The sequence below is a fragment of the Astyanax mexicanus genome, chromosome 1 (genome assembly GCF_023375975.1).
Source record: "Astyanax mexicanus isolate ESR-SI-001 chromosome 1, AstMex3_surface, whole genome shotgun sequence".
In the NCBI taxonomy this organism is placed as follows: domain Eukaryota; kingdom Metazoa; phylum Chordata; class Actinopteri; order Characiformes; family Acestrorhamphidae; genus Astyanax; species Astyanax mexicanus.
Genome location: NC_064408.1, coordinates 129299597 through 129314695, shown reverse-complemented (window position 1 = coordinate 129314695; position 15099 = coordinate 129299597). Strand labels below are relative to the sequence as shown.

General features: G+C 37.6%; 3 protein-coding genes and 1 pseudogene across 7 annotated transcripts in view; all 4 read right to left on the bottom strand.

The window, feature by feature from the left end:
- LOC125780519 (zinc finger protein OZF-like) overlaps positions 1–15099 on the bottom strand; it is a 108810-nt gene that overhangs the window by 5777 nt on the left and 87934 nt on the right. The window lies entirely within an intron of this gene.
- The window catches only part of LOC125785681 (zinc finger protein 850-like), a 92606-nt pseudogene that overhangs the window by 10574 nt on the left and 66933 nt on the right, over positions 1–15099 (bottom strand).
- The window catches only part of LOC125785608 (zinc finger protein 239-like), a 69784-nt gene that overhangs the window by 10574 nt on the left and 44111 nt on the right, over positions 1–15099 (bottom strand). Inside the window, exon 4 of the mRNA XM_049469508.1 lies at positions 856–2166. Within this exon, the coding sequence (XP_049325465.1) occupies positions 939–2096 (1158 nt within the window). The 5' untranslated portion in view covers positions 2097–2166 and the 3' untranslated portion in view covers positions 856–938. The remainder of the gene's footprint in view (positions 1–855; positions 2167–15099) is intronic.
- LOC125780495 (gastrula zinc finger protein XlCGF7.1-like) overlaps positions 1–15099 on the bottom strand; it is a 55305-nt gene that overhangs the window by 39292 nt on the left and 914 nt on the right. For 2 of the 5 annotated variants that reach the window (XM_049469216.1, XM_049469256.1), the window contains exon 1: positions 14608–14739. The exons of the other annotated variants lie outside the window; for them this stretch is intronic. The gene's annotated coding sequence lies outside the window, so the exon portion shown is untranslated. Of the gene's footprint in view, positions 1–14607; positions 14740–15099 lie in introns of those variants that run through there. 5 annotated transcript variants of the gene reach the window in all.

Genomic DNA, 15099 nt, shown 5'->3' with positions numbered 1-15099 from the left:
TGTTAGTATGCATAATCTCACGTGTTAGTGTTCAAGTTTCACAGGTCTGACCGGACCACTAGTGTTTGGCCTTGACTGTGTCCAGCCGGACAGTGTGGTATTGTTTTAAGAATTGACTGGGTCCAGTCAGACAGTGTGATATTGTTTCAGTAATTAGACAGTGCCGCCCTCCCTATGTGCGCGTGTCCTCCTCCCGCTTTGGTAGGTGAAGGACTTTGCACGCACAGAGAGAAAGGCCGCACTGTTCGTCCCGAAGCCTCCTTTGTATTAATTTAGTTCATCCAGAGTGCACTAGCTGATGATTGATGGTCGTTAGTCAGAGACATGCAGTGAACGAAATGCTTCAAGCATGAGCTACACAAGTCTCACAATAGATCTCATATGCATGGGCGTGGTAGTGGGGGGAAAAGTGGATCTGACTACCCAGGGCCCGAGTAGGGAGAGGGGCCCATGAAAATCCTGATTTTTTTTTCGCTCACTTTCCTTTGTTTACTGGCATGGATAGGGGCCCATTAACATAGAGGGTGTACAGGGCCCAGAATTTGCTGCTACGCCCCTGCTCATATGTTATATGTTAATGTGTTAGTGGCGCGTGGTTAGACCGCCATACAATAGACCCTATGTGTTAGTTAAGTGCCTTATGTATCATGTGGGTTAATTTGTCACAATAGAGTCTGTGTTAGTCACATGCATGATCAAACAATGTTTTACTATATATGTAAAGAATATATATTGTGATTATTGGTTAATCTTCTATATAAATGCGTGTAAAATACACTGTGAGTAAAAATGATCAAATGTAAGGTGAGTATTGGTTAATGCATATAAAAGAAACTGCTAGATAGAAACACAAACCTTTGCTGGATTTTCTACTCTACATCCAGTTTGCTACCTCTTTTTGGAGTTAACTGTTACTCCTGAAAAGTTAAACTGATGTTTTAAGGACCAGTTCTATAACTAATCTTAATGCATTTGTGTCTCTTCAAACTACTTGAACACCGGAAGCACTTCTCACATTCAGAGCAATAATACGGTTTCTCTCCAGTGTGAATGCGCTGGTGTTTTTGGAGATTACTCTGACAGTTAAAACTCCTCCCACAGTCTGAGCAGTGATACGGTTTCTCTCCAGTGTGAATGCGCTGGTGTCGTTGAAGGATACTCTGACGACTAAAACTGTTCCCACAGTCTGAACAGTAATAAGGTTTCTCTCCAGTGTGAATGCGCTGGTGTTGTTGGAGATGACTCAGTTGATTAAAACTCTTCCCACAGTCTGAGCAGTGATACGGTTTCTCTCCAGTGTGAATGTGCTGGTGTATTTGGAGAGTACTCTGATGACTAAAACTCTTCCCACAGTCTGAGCAGTGATACGGTTTCTCTCCAGTGTGAATGTGCTGGTGTATTTGGAGAGTACTCTGATGACTAAAATTCTTCCCACAGTCTGAGCAGTGATACGGTTTCTTTCCAGTGTGAATGTGCCTGTGTATTTGGAAATTACTCTGACAGTTAAAACTCCTTCCACAGTCGGAGCAGTGATACGGTTTCTCTCCAGTGTGAATGCGCTGGTGTTGATGGAGATAACTCTGATGACTAAAACACTTGCCACAGTCTGAGCAGTGATACGGTTTCTCTCCAGTGTGAATGCGCTGGTGTTTTTGGAGAGTACTCTGACGGCTAAAACTCTTCCCACAGTCTGAGCAGTGATACAGTTTCTCTCCAGTGTGAATGCGCTGGTGTTGTTGGAGAGTACTCTGACGGCTAAAACTCTTCCCACAGTCTGAACAGTGATACGGTTTCTCTCCAGTGTGAATGCGCTGGTGTCGTTGGAGAAGATTCTGATAACTAAAACTCTTCCCACAGTCTGAGCAGTGATACGGTTTCTCTCCAGTGTGAATGCGCTGGTGTTGTTGGAGATGACTCTGTTGACTAAAACTCTTCCCACAGTCTGAGCAGAGTTTCTTGCCCGTACTTTTCTGCATTTGTTTGGGAGGGGTAGGCGAGGATGTTTGCAGAGCATTGGAGATTTTTGTGGATGCCGTGTTTGTTCCTTCTTCTAGTTTAACCTCTGTGTGAAATGTTCTGGTTGAGTGTTTTTCCATAGCTAAATTTGAAACAGTTTGGGAAGTCGACACTAGGAGCAGGAGACCTGGAACAGGATGATATTCAGTTCTGGAAAAAGCAAAGAAAAAACAAAACCCAAACTCATTTCCAGTTTGTGGTGCAAAATGCAAATCTCTTCCCTGGCAAACAGGAAATTGGGAGCCTGCAATCAGGAATGGAAATCTACATGCAATTTTTTTTACAGCAATGGCAGGCAGCTGGCAAATGTGAGGCTACATTTTTACACTGTCCTTGTATAAAGTAAATCAAATACGATTTTAAGCAACACATTTTGGACAAGGTTTCCGGTAAATTGTGGTTAGAAAAGCACTGCCATGGTAAATTTAACATTACCATTGTCCAGCTGAGATAAATGTATGCTAAGAAAAGCATTTCTGAGTTAGCCTAGGTTAACTTTGATTGCAATATATTTAGAATATAATTCCTAGATGATATATATGACTGCATATAAACGCATAATTATAAAAGCTATTGTGGGGAAACGTTTATATTTATTCTAATATATTATTAGAAAAATATTTCTGATGTATATTTGTAAATACAATTACCCATGCTAAAGTACATTTATAATAAGAGAAGCACCTCTATAGTAAAACTAGAATAGCAAATGTAAATGTATGTTGTATGTATGTTTCATACATTTTTTCAATTTGTATTTTTGCATCAGCTTTCACTTTAAAAAGCATAAAACATTCAGTCTATACAATTTGCCCAACAGTCAAAAACAGCTGCATTTTTGGTAACAGCACATTTGAGCAGTGGCGAATGCTGATCTTTCAAAGAGGGGAAGCTAGCATTTCAAAATGTTGCATAAATAAAGAGTTAAAAAAAAGGACGGGAAGCTCAATTTCGGCCTACATCTTAAAATGTGTCGGTTTATTTACATGTAAATTCTACCCTCCCTGAGATAGTTTCATCAAGAGGCCAACAGTACATTTTAATTGTTACAGCACTTCCAGTCAGACAGCTCACTTTGTCATACCAGGACAGACCCCACCTTTTGCTCTAAATTAATCTGAGGAGTTGATCTGCCCTGCTGTTTAACTCCTAAGTTTTTCTTCGTAAGCAAGTCTATCAAATGGCTTCGCCAAAATTCGGTCCACAACATTAAAACTGTCTGACATTATGTGCAGCTTGCTACCTAGCTAGGGACTGGCGCAACTGGCGCGAGGTTAGTGTGGAGTGTGTCTGCCTGTGAGTGTTTTGTGACGGTGAAGGGGCTCAGCAGCACCCGCTGGACAGAAACTGCGATAGAAGTCAGAAAGAGTGATAGAACACAAGCAGCTACAAAAAAAAACACCAGTAATAGAAGCTGGATTTGTCGCTAGTCATTTTTAACAAAGAAAATGCCGCTAAGAGGATTAGAAAAGTCACTCACAGAAAATGCGGGCCGCGAGTTTGAGACCCCTGGTTTAAAGTGCTCACTACAGAGTACTGTCTCCCTCTGAGGATGAGCCTGCGGACCCCTAGGTGCCCCCCCCCTGCCGTAGATGATCACAGCCTTTTATTCGTGATAACACACGACCTCGAGTGTTCTATTGCTTTTATACAACATTTTTTTTTACAAAATGAATAAAGAAAATAAATCAAAGAAATTTAAGAAATTAAGAATGAATATGCTTTAATATGGACTGTGCCTTCCGCCAAAAAGCAGTTCCACAACAACTGTAACAGAACTGAAACTTAACTACAAAACGGTGTATGGTTCATACAGACTAACACCACGAACATTAGCTTGATATCGAAATTGGGAATAAGCGAAGAACTCAAACAATTCTGTTCAAAGTGTTGTTCACCTGCCTCTATGCTTAACCCACTTCTCGTAGTCATGTCCGTTCCAGAGTCCGTAAACGTGTTACCCGCCTGTGAGTCATCTTCCACCCCTGCTCTCGCTGACTCCTGGGGTATTGCTTTTCTCTTTCTCAATGTAGCTTGCTTGGTTGCACACACATGGTTAAACATGGTGGCTGCTACCATGGATTGACAGCCCATGGCAGCACCGTTAGGGTCTATTCCCTCTTGTCAGCTGTCTTCCATGCTGTCACAGGGTCTTTCCTCCCTGTGAACACAGCAACCACTACCATCTGATACCGGCTCGACAAGAATCCAGAAGCTTAGCGAACTATGTTCATGGTCCGTGCCTCAACTGCCAAGTACTCAGACGTCTGCAAAACTCACAAGACAAATTACTACAAGAACAGCAGGACCACACCAATCCCCTTCATCCAAACTCTAAACACCAACTTTAGTGCAAGCTCTTCTCAGGGGTCATCAGGTAGGCACCTTTCTTCGTCAGTGGTTCACTGAATTAAGCCCACGACACCTCCAGAAGGCTTAACAGTGAAGTCTGGCGTCCCAGACCCACCCCCCTCCAAGCCTGCTGTTGAAGCACAAACTCATTCCCTTCCCCACGTAGCCTCAGCCCTTCTGAACCACAACCACTGACTAGATCTTTCAGCTACATCTGACAACTCCTTCACTACTGTCCTCAGCACACGACCTCTAATTCCGAATTCAGACAGCAGTTATTGTATAATTATAAAAGCCATTCTGGGGAACTTTTATATTTATACATATAAATTATTAGAAAAGCATTTCTGATGTATACTTGTAACTATAATTACCCATGCTACGGTAAATTTATAATAAGAGAAGCACCTGTAGCACTCATGAGGTAAATTTATGTTGTACGTTTGTTTAATACATATTTTTAAGGTCCCAGCACTACTTATTCGAATTGTATGTTTTTTCTTTTGTTATTATTATTTTTCTCGGCTAAAACAGGATCTGGAGCAAAAACTGTAAGGGCTAGAAAGAACATATTTGGACACAAGGTACAGTAGCTGTGACTAAACCACCAAAGCATGCCTTCATTGGCCTGATGGTGGTGCTATAGCAAAGCATTTTATGTTTTGATTCATAAGTCATGAACCATGGGTTCTATTGACAAAATTGATTATGAATTGGACTATAAAGTGCCGCCCACTTAGATTTTTTGCAACACGGCTGTCCACAAATATGCCTGAACAATAACTTCAGTCATTGGCAGCTAGATGGCGCCTCCTGCTGGCCTTTTTAACAGAGCTGATGGTGGATTTCCGACACAACCCATCCCCCGTACCCCCGCCACACATTAGTCTCCAAACACAACCTCATTTACTGAACTGTAATGACTGCGTTTACAATTCGCTCACTTGCCCAGATCTATAAATGTTCCACTTATTTAAAACAACACTTAACATAAACATACCTCAAGAATCTTTGGATACAATTATATTCATATGTTTACAGTTGTGCTCAGCCATTTCAACATGCTCCAGAAGGGGGGTATTGTATACTGGCTGTATTTAAGATATCTTAAAGAGACTAAGTGGACAGTGGTTGTTGGGACTGACTCTTCCCCTAAAGATATCTGGCGGTCGCTGTACAAGAGACCCACTGAGAAGAGCGTGGGTGACAGTTTTCCATGTGTTTCTCCAGTGTGCACGGCTGGGTCCGATTCTGATTTTAATTAAGAATTGGGGCTTGAATTTTTTAGGCTCTATTATTAAGATTTTTTTATTCATGGCCCTAATTATTCCGTGGCTAAAAAATAGTGTTGATTTTAAACGTTTTATATGGTACTGCAGAACTAGCCATATGGTGCACAAGGAAGAACAGGATTAAAGATTGTGGGGGTACTGACTAACACACTAACCAACTACTAGAGGTGTGCCAAAAAATCGATTCACATAAGAATCTTGATTCTCATTTACTACGATTCAGAATCGATTTAAAATGTCCCAAAATCGATTCCGAGGGGCGGGTTTTAGACTGATTTTGGGCTGGGTATTTTTGTTGGACCTGGCAACCCTGGGGATAGCGCTTGTCCTTTCAAACGGAGATCTTCCAGACACACACAGAGCGTAGGTGTTTGAGAATCACCGGTAAGATGGCAGAACAAGCACTATATTACATTAGATTAACGTGTAGTTTCAATGTTTTATGGCAGAATGCTTCAGAACAAGCATAAAAAAGATCGCTAGTAGTTAGTTTCAGTAACTGTTAGCTAGCTAACTAGCTAACTTTCCAGTTCCACCTTAAATAACGCTACAGGTGGCAGCGGGCTGCAGCATTTAAGGCGGAACGGAAAAATACAATAAGCTAATCAGAGCTAATTTCAGCTCCTCATCACAGAGGAATTAAGGAATGGACCATATGAATTAATTTCTCCACCTCCTGCCCCCTTTCTGAAGAAATACAACGACCTAAAATTAACTAGTTAATCAGCAGCTGCTCCTGAACTTTAGCGCTCCACTGCTATCATCACATCAGCCCAGCAGCGTCACCTACACACCACCGCTAGTAGCCTGGTAATAAAGCAGTGTTATTTATTATTTATTTATTGTTCATTAACGTCATTGTGATATCCCAGTGATTCCTCTGTCACTGAGGACCCACATTCCTGCACATTTTATTGTTTTTGTAACACATTACCTGCTCCAGGACCAGTGTATATTATGGAGGGTTTTTTTTCAATAAGATTCATAAGCCAGAAGCAGAAATTTTTATAATTCAAATCGTTTTGAATCAAAAATCGATTTTGAATCGAATCGTGGCCCCCAAAATCGGAATCGAATCGAATCGTGAGATAGTAAACGATTCCCACCCCTACCAACTACGTTAGCAACTTAGATAGTCTGGACGATGCAGCTGCGACGCAGGTGTTTCCCAAAAGCGTGGTTGGAACTATGGAGGTAACCACGTTAGTAACTTGCATAGTGCGAACCTTAGTTAAGCTACTCAGGTGTTTCCCAAAACCATAGTTCCAGCGAATGTTCGCAACTACCGTGGTTCAGCTGCGTCGTTCCAACTACAGCTCTAGACCTGTCGTTAGGAGCTTAGTTCCTGGAGATTAGTGCAGACGATGCACGGTAGGATTCAGAAAGCTGATAAATCACATTAATATTGCTGCACGCGGATTTAAGATGTCAAGTGTACCTATTTTTTTATGTTTGTGTTAATTACATTAATTGAGCCACTTCACTTTTACCCATGTGCGCCCATGACAGGTAAGATAATAAAATTCAGTCTGTCTTTAACAATTAGCTTTATTTGGCAAACATGAATTCAGTGTAGTCTTAAGAGTGCACTGAAGTGCTCTTTAGCTAAAATGTATTTTAGAGTCTTGGAAAGATGTATGTCAATTATTCAAGCAGGCATCTCTTGAGTAAAGATAACTTGTGCTGTGAAAATTTATGAAATAGGTAATAATTATTTTTTTAAACCCACTGTGCTATATGCACTCTGTGAATAAGATATGCAATAAGCAGGCGTTTTGAATTACCTAATTATCCTCCGGAGGTAACAGGGCCAGACAGAGTGTGAATAAAGAAAATGTATTATTTAGCCAATACACAGGAAATTTGGCAGTGTTAAATCAACACTGTTAGTGTTATATTAACACTGAGAGTGTAAAGTTTAATAAGTGTTAATTTTACACTAACAGTGTTGATTTAACACTGCCAAACGTGTGTTTCTAGGCCTATACAAATGTTATCAATTAGTATTTGTTAAATAATATATTACAGGAAATACGTAGAAATATGTAGGCTACATTAATATATATGTAAAAATAATAACATTAATTGCCATTATGAAAAAAAAACATTAAGAGAATAAAACCACGACTAGGATTTGGACTAGGCTTCCATCCGGTGTTCTGTCGAGTTTTGCTACCCTGTCAAACCGTACTACCCTAGTGCATATTTAATTTTTAAATATAAAATTGCTAGAAAAAGCCCCATATTTAAACATGCTTTCCGTAGAATATTTGGAAAGCCTGAATCAAAATATCAGGAAACAGTATAGGGTTATTAGGGGGGATTATAAACCTTATTTTTTGTATTATTGCTAACTTATTATTACTTTCATTATCATCAGCTGTCATTTACGCATTTGTAATACTAGAAATAATGGCAAGGGGTTTCTGGTTGTTTAATGCACCCAAAAAGAACAGAATTACCATAAAAAAAAAACAATAAATTAATAAAAAATGTTTCCACGCATGGGCGCTGGTGTTGAGATGCACATCTCGATGGGTTGCACAATTCGACAGAACACCGCGCGCTGCACCGTCGTAGGCGCTCTGCTGAACCACTGAGTAAAACACATTTCTCATGTCTCATTTTAATAAGACTCATTCAGAATGGTGATTATTTTATTTTTTAAAAATATTGCAATAGCAAATATGTGTATGCTTTTTATAAGTAACACTGTCTGTTACAAATAATAATTAATATATACCCAGATAGCAAAAAGGATCTGGCCCAGATCCGGCACAATTCAAAACGGATCTGGCCCAGTGTCCTTAGTGGGTAGCAATTATTGTGTACATTTTACTTGCAGTTCATTGTTATTTTATTAATAGTATTGTTGTCCGTTATGTTCTGGTGATAATTACAATATAAATAGCCTAAATGATACATTAGAAACATATTTTTGGCATAATATTTTAAAGAGTGTGAGTTTTGCACGTTTTCTGCTGGGAAAGTCTGGCCGAACACATCTGGAAACACCCTAGTTAAGACCACGGTGGTTTAAACCAACATAGTTCAGACTTCTGTGGTACCAACAAAGTACGATGGTTTCGGGAAACGGTCGTACTTCAGATGTTAGTTAGTTTAACGATGCATCGTTACCACGTTAGTTCAATGCTAGGCTCCGTCGTTGTACGGGAAACGCACCCCAGAGTGGGGAGCAGTCGACTAGTCGGAGGAAACAAAAGCAGCAGCAAAGGTGCAGAAAGATGTCTGCACTTGCAGGACCTGTCAGAATATCTTGTGGCACGGGACAGAATTTAATTGTTACTGGCGGGAGCAGGAGTTTAATTAGGCGATGTGGGAGTGGGACCACATATATGTGTAGAAAAATCCCGCAAATTAATAGTCTGGAAAATTATAATAATCACGCAATGTAGTTCCAGCGAACGTTCGCAACTACCATGGTTTAGCTGCGTCGTTCCAACTACAGCAGACCTGTCGAATTCCAGTGGATTGAAAAAACTGAAGTGCTCTTTAGGTAAAATGTATTTTACAATCAGAACAAACGCAGAACAAACAGAATGAAAACAACGAATCAAGATAATTAATAATAATAATAATAATAATAATGACAACAATAGAATATTATTATTATTATTATTATATTAATTTATTTAATTGAATTATTATTTTTTTTAAATTCCTGAATCAATCTCCTTATCCAGTGTACAGGCCTAAATCCACCTCTACCAAAAGATTCTTATATTATGCCAAAAACATGTTACTAATATATGATTAGGCTATTTATATGGTAATCATCACCACAACAGGAACCGACAACAATAACAATGAAATGCCATTAAAATCTACAAAATAATTGCTATGAATTCATTATTAATTGTGACAGTGTTACTTTTAAACACACGTTTTCTTTATATATATATATATATATATATATATATATATATATATATATATATATATATATATATATATATATATATATATATATATATATCAGTGGCAGGGTAACGTTTACGACGGTACAGCTGCCGAATGGAAGCCTAGTTCGAATCCTAATTGTGTTGTTATTCTCTTAATGTTTTTTAAAATGGCAATTAAAAATATCTATTAATGTAGCCTACATATTTCTACGTATTTACAGTGATATATACTATTTAACAAAGTCTAATCGATAATACGTATAGGCGAGTTGACAATGTGTTTGGACTGTAACATTTTTTACTTTTTCCTTTCTTTTCTTAATTACTACATGTCTCTATAGTTTTCACGTTTATTTTAAAACACATTTTTACCTATTTTTTCTTCTTGTGAATATATTATTAAAAGAAACATTCTTGCCTACTGTATGGAAACATTTGTTTCGCTGGGTACAAAAAATACAAATAATCTTAAAGGTCTTTAAGGTACTGGTGTTTACGTTAAAGCCATTTTAGAGTATCACTCCAGTGACAATTTGGTACCCTTATTCAGAGAGTGCATATAGCACAGTGGGTTTAAAAAAACTCACTAATTCATAAATGTCCACAGCAGAAGTTATCTTTACTCAAGAGATGCTTGCTTGAATAATTGGCATACATCTTTACAAGATTGTAAAATGCATTTTACCTAAAGAGCACTTCAGTGCACTTTTTTCACTACACTGGATTTATGTTTGCCATATAAAGCTAAATTTTAAAGACAAGCGCCTAACGACAGGTCTAGAGCTGTAGTTGGAACGACGCAGCTGAAGTTGTAGTTGCGAAGGTTCGCTGGAACTACGGTTCTGGGAAACACCTGAGTAGCTTAACTAAGGTTCGCACTATGTAAGTTACTAACATGGTTACCTCCATAGTTCCAACTACGCTTTTGGGAAACACCTGCGTCGCAGCTGCATCGTCCAGACTATGTAAAATGCTAACGTAGTTAGCAACTGCGCTTTAAGGAAACGGACCCCATATTATGAGGTCGGTACTAACTATTGTAAAATAGAAAAATATGTATTCAAACGGAGGGAATTATTTAATAAATGAACAGAACGATTAATTAAAACAAAGAAATTTGTTTATTAAATGAACAGAACGTTTTATTAAAACTGAGGCAAATATTAAATTTAAAAGAAAGATTTATTAAAACTGAGAGAATTATTACATTTAAAAGAAAGATTTATTTAAACTAAGAGAATTATTACATTTAAAAGAAAGATTTATTAAAACTGAGAGAATTATTACATTTAAAATAATGATTAAAACTGAGGGAACTATTTCTTAAATTAACAGAATGTTTTATTAAAACTAAGGAAAGTATTAACATTAACAGAACGGTTTATTAACACTGAGGGAATAAATTTATTAAATTAACAGAACGGTTTATTAACACTGAGGGAATAAATTTATTAAATTAACAGAACGGTTTAATAAAACTGAGGCAATTATTTATTAAAGTAACAAATGTTTTCTAAAACTAAGGGAATTATTTATTAAATTAATAGAAGGTTTAATAAAACTGAAGGAATTATTTATTATATTAACAGAATGATTTATTAAAACTTCTTTATTACATTATTACATTAACAGAACAGTTTAAAAAACTAAGGCAATTATTTATTAAATTAGCAGACGGTTTAATAAAACTGAGGCAATTATTTATAAAAGTAACATAAAAATTTAAACGGAAGTGTTTATTAAAACTGAAGGAATTATGTATTAAGAAAAAGATTCTTTATTAAATCAAGAGGATTATTTACTATATATAAGTAAACATATTAATTACTAGGGCTGGCCCGAATAGCGTTTTTTGAGCTCCGGATATTCGGCACTGATTCGAAGCGAATATTCGAATATTCGTTTTTAAAAAAAGAGGTAAAAAAATAAATTAAAAAAAGCAAATCACGGCCCCTTTAATCCACTGAAAAATGTTCAATTTGCTCTGACCGACGAGACATATTCACCCCGGATTTTTGGTGTTTTTATCCCCCATATTTTTTCTGTGTTTTTAGCTCAGATTTCTTTGTGTTTTCATCCCGGAATTTCTTCTGCCCCACACGCGGCTTATCCGCTGCGTAAGCAGGCTAGGAGGCTGCTGCTGCACGGTTTCTCCGCTGCGCAAGCCAGCCCAGTAAATTGCTGTTTGTGTTTTCACACTTAGGCTATTTGCTTAAAAAAACAAACAAAAAAAAAACGTTTGTTCAGGAAGTATTTTATATTCTTAAACATTGTTAATTATATTAGAGGACAGTCATTGTAAACTGTACTTGGTCTATTTCGGTTAAAGGTTTTGTGCAGGGCATATTACTGATTTTGTATTTTTGCACTTGGGCTATGAGCTCAATATTAAATATTTCGTTTGTTTAGAAATTATTTTATATTTTTAAACCATGTTAAATTATATTAGAGTAGAGGAAAGTCATTGTTAATGACGTTATTGTACTTGGTCTATTTCGGTTTAAGCATTGTGCAGGGCATAGCCGTATTACTGATTTTGTATTTTTGCACTTGGGCTATAAGCTCAATATTAAATATTTCGTTTGCTTAGAAATTATTTTATATTTTTAAACCATTTTAAATTATATTAGATAAGAGGAAATTCGTTCAGACATCATTTTTGTAGGCCAGGCTTTTGTAACCGATTTAGCCCCTACTGTTGCCACATTACCCCTTACGTTTTATTATATAAATCAGTTTCGAAGAGCCTGCATTTTTTTTATCATGTATAATAGAGGTCTGCGCGAGACTGATTTTTAAACCCACTCTTCCACGCTCCCGCGTTTCTGTCTCGTTACCGCTCCGCAAAAAAATTGCTTCTTTTAATCCCGCGCCCGCCCGCCACATAGTGCGGTCCCGTTCCTTACCCCAGTCCAAACACCATCGGTGTGTGCGTGTGTGTGTCGGTCCATCCTGCGCGTTGAGAGTTTTCTTTAGGTTTTTTTTTTTATTTTTTACAATTATTACAGTTTTCTTAACTATTTATTAATTTGCTCCCGCATCGTCTGGATTAAACTCCCGCTCCAGCCAATAACAGTTCAGTTCTGTCCCGCGCGTAAGATATTCTGACGGCACCCGCGAAAACAGAAGTGGTTAGAGTGAGGTGGAACTCTGGAAAGGAGAAAAAAAACGAATATCCGAATACCAAAATTAAAAACCGAATACCTACTCAACGAACGAATATCCGAATATTCGGGTCCAGCCCTATTAATTACATCCAAGGAATTATTTATTACATTGAGGCAGCATTTTTAAAAAATATGGAAATCGGTGTGGATGGACAGTAAGACCATTAGCAGCTGTAGTACTTTGCAAATGTATTAATTTTCCTTTTTAAAGGCGATGCCAAAGAAACATTGAAAATGTAGCTGTGATTTGGAGCCTGTTCAGCTGTTTAAAAAACTATTTTACAAATATGTTTTGCTTTACTTATGCAAACGAGTAGTCCACTACTTTTTTAAATAACGAATAGACTAGTAAAAATACTAGTTGTGCAACCCGCAATGGTTAGGGGGTATAGAATGAAGAGGCTCTGAATTGAGTTTGCCTTTCACAGCCTCTCCCCACATAAAATCTACATCAAATTCGGCTTTTAAAAACGAAAAATGAAACAGATTTTTTCTAATTATTCGATTTGATTCTCAATTAAATATATTAATTGAACGAATGATACACGGATTATGAAATAGCACTCTGATGCCACACTGGCCACGAAGTTCAGTTTATTTATTTATTTTTATTATCAGAAAACGATGCATTATGGGTTTTCCTACAGTGTGTATTTATTTAATTAATCATTCATAAAATACATGCAGAGGGGTATCAAGTCCGTGTAGCTACTACTAAGCAAGTTAGTTGCTTAACTAGGCTCAAAAATTACAATATCAACTTAACGTTCAATAAATGGACATGACCTCAATCATTTAATAATCGTGATATAGTCCATTGTGTTTGCACTTACCAAAATGCACATATATTGTGACTGTGCCCCTAGGGATAGGGGCGTGGCCACCTTGACCTGGTAATAACATCTAGCTGCTAATACTACAAGTTAAGCAACTAAAGAGAATGCCAGTAACACTAAGCAACAAATCACCACAGTTTTAGCATATCACACCTAGCATTGGCATATCACAATCAGGAGTGGCATATTCTGAGGCATATTACACTCGGGAGTGGCAATTAGTCTACACTGCTAGCCCAGTAGCCTTAACTCTCGTTTGTTACAAGTCTTAACGCTGCAAATCCGACAGCAATAGTAGAGTTAGCTAAGCTATGTGCCGTTTTACACATCCCAGCAACATTCAAAATGTAAGTTTATCAATATTTAGTGAAGTCCGCTAAAGTGGAATAAGCTCCTCGGAGAAAGTTTCATATTTAAGCCAGAAAAGTGGAATGTGTCACAGAAAACTGGAAGATGCCAGCGGCAGGAAAACATCACATGCCAGGCTACTAAACGCTCCTACCATACTGCATTTAAGATAGATTGGAAAAAGCGGGGGAAATGCTGTTCTTATAACTAATTAATTCTGCCCAGCTAAAAAATATTATTAGAATTTTCAGATAACGTTGTATTGTTGTTGTAAAAATTCTGTAATTTCACCATTTTCTCGATATTTACGTTTTGTAAGGCTATAGGAAACGTTCTCAGAACATGAACGTTCTTATAACGTTCATTTTCCATTTTTTTTTTAACGGCACCAGAATGTTTTTCTTAAGTTAGGTGAACGCTCTCAGCACGTCAGCTCGACCTTATTTACAACAATAATTAAACTCTTCGCTTACCTTCTAAAAACTGTCTCCTCCTGCAGTAATCCGGAGAAGACTGGAGTAAAGCAGGAGAAAAGAAGATTTAATGTGAAAACTGGAGTAAATCTGTTTCTCGTCTGTAAACGTTGTAACTCCACTCAACCAGGGAAGTGTTGGGACTAAACTATTTAAGATCCACTTTACACTATAACTCTATAACTCTAACTTATAATTACCTCACTATTTACCAAGAAATAAAACACTGGATCCAGTTAAGAGAAAAGCAGATTATTCCTGAAAACCAAACACAAACTCTGCTCTCCTAGACTGTATTACTCTTCCTCTTCTTGTTATTTTTACAGTTACATTACCGCCACCATCTGGACTGGAGTGGTACTAAATAAAACTAAATAGAAGAAGAAAAAAACAAATCATTTTGTTTTTAGGAAAAACAAGACACCGCGGTCCATCTGCTTATTTATTTTTATGAATTTTGTATACGATACAATCTAACACAGATACAATAACAGGTCAAATACACAGCAGATACAACCGCCAATGTGAGCAGTGCAATAAGGAGAAGTTGGAGATCTGGGAAAGACTGAAAGAGTAAGAGAGAGAGAGAGAGAGAGAGAGAAAGAGAGATCTATCGGAGACGCTGGAGTTTGGAAATCCAAGCCGGACTCGGTAAAACGCGGAACATCTGGAATGTTGTCCAAACAAGCTAC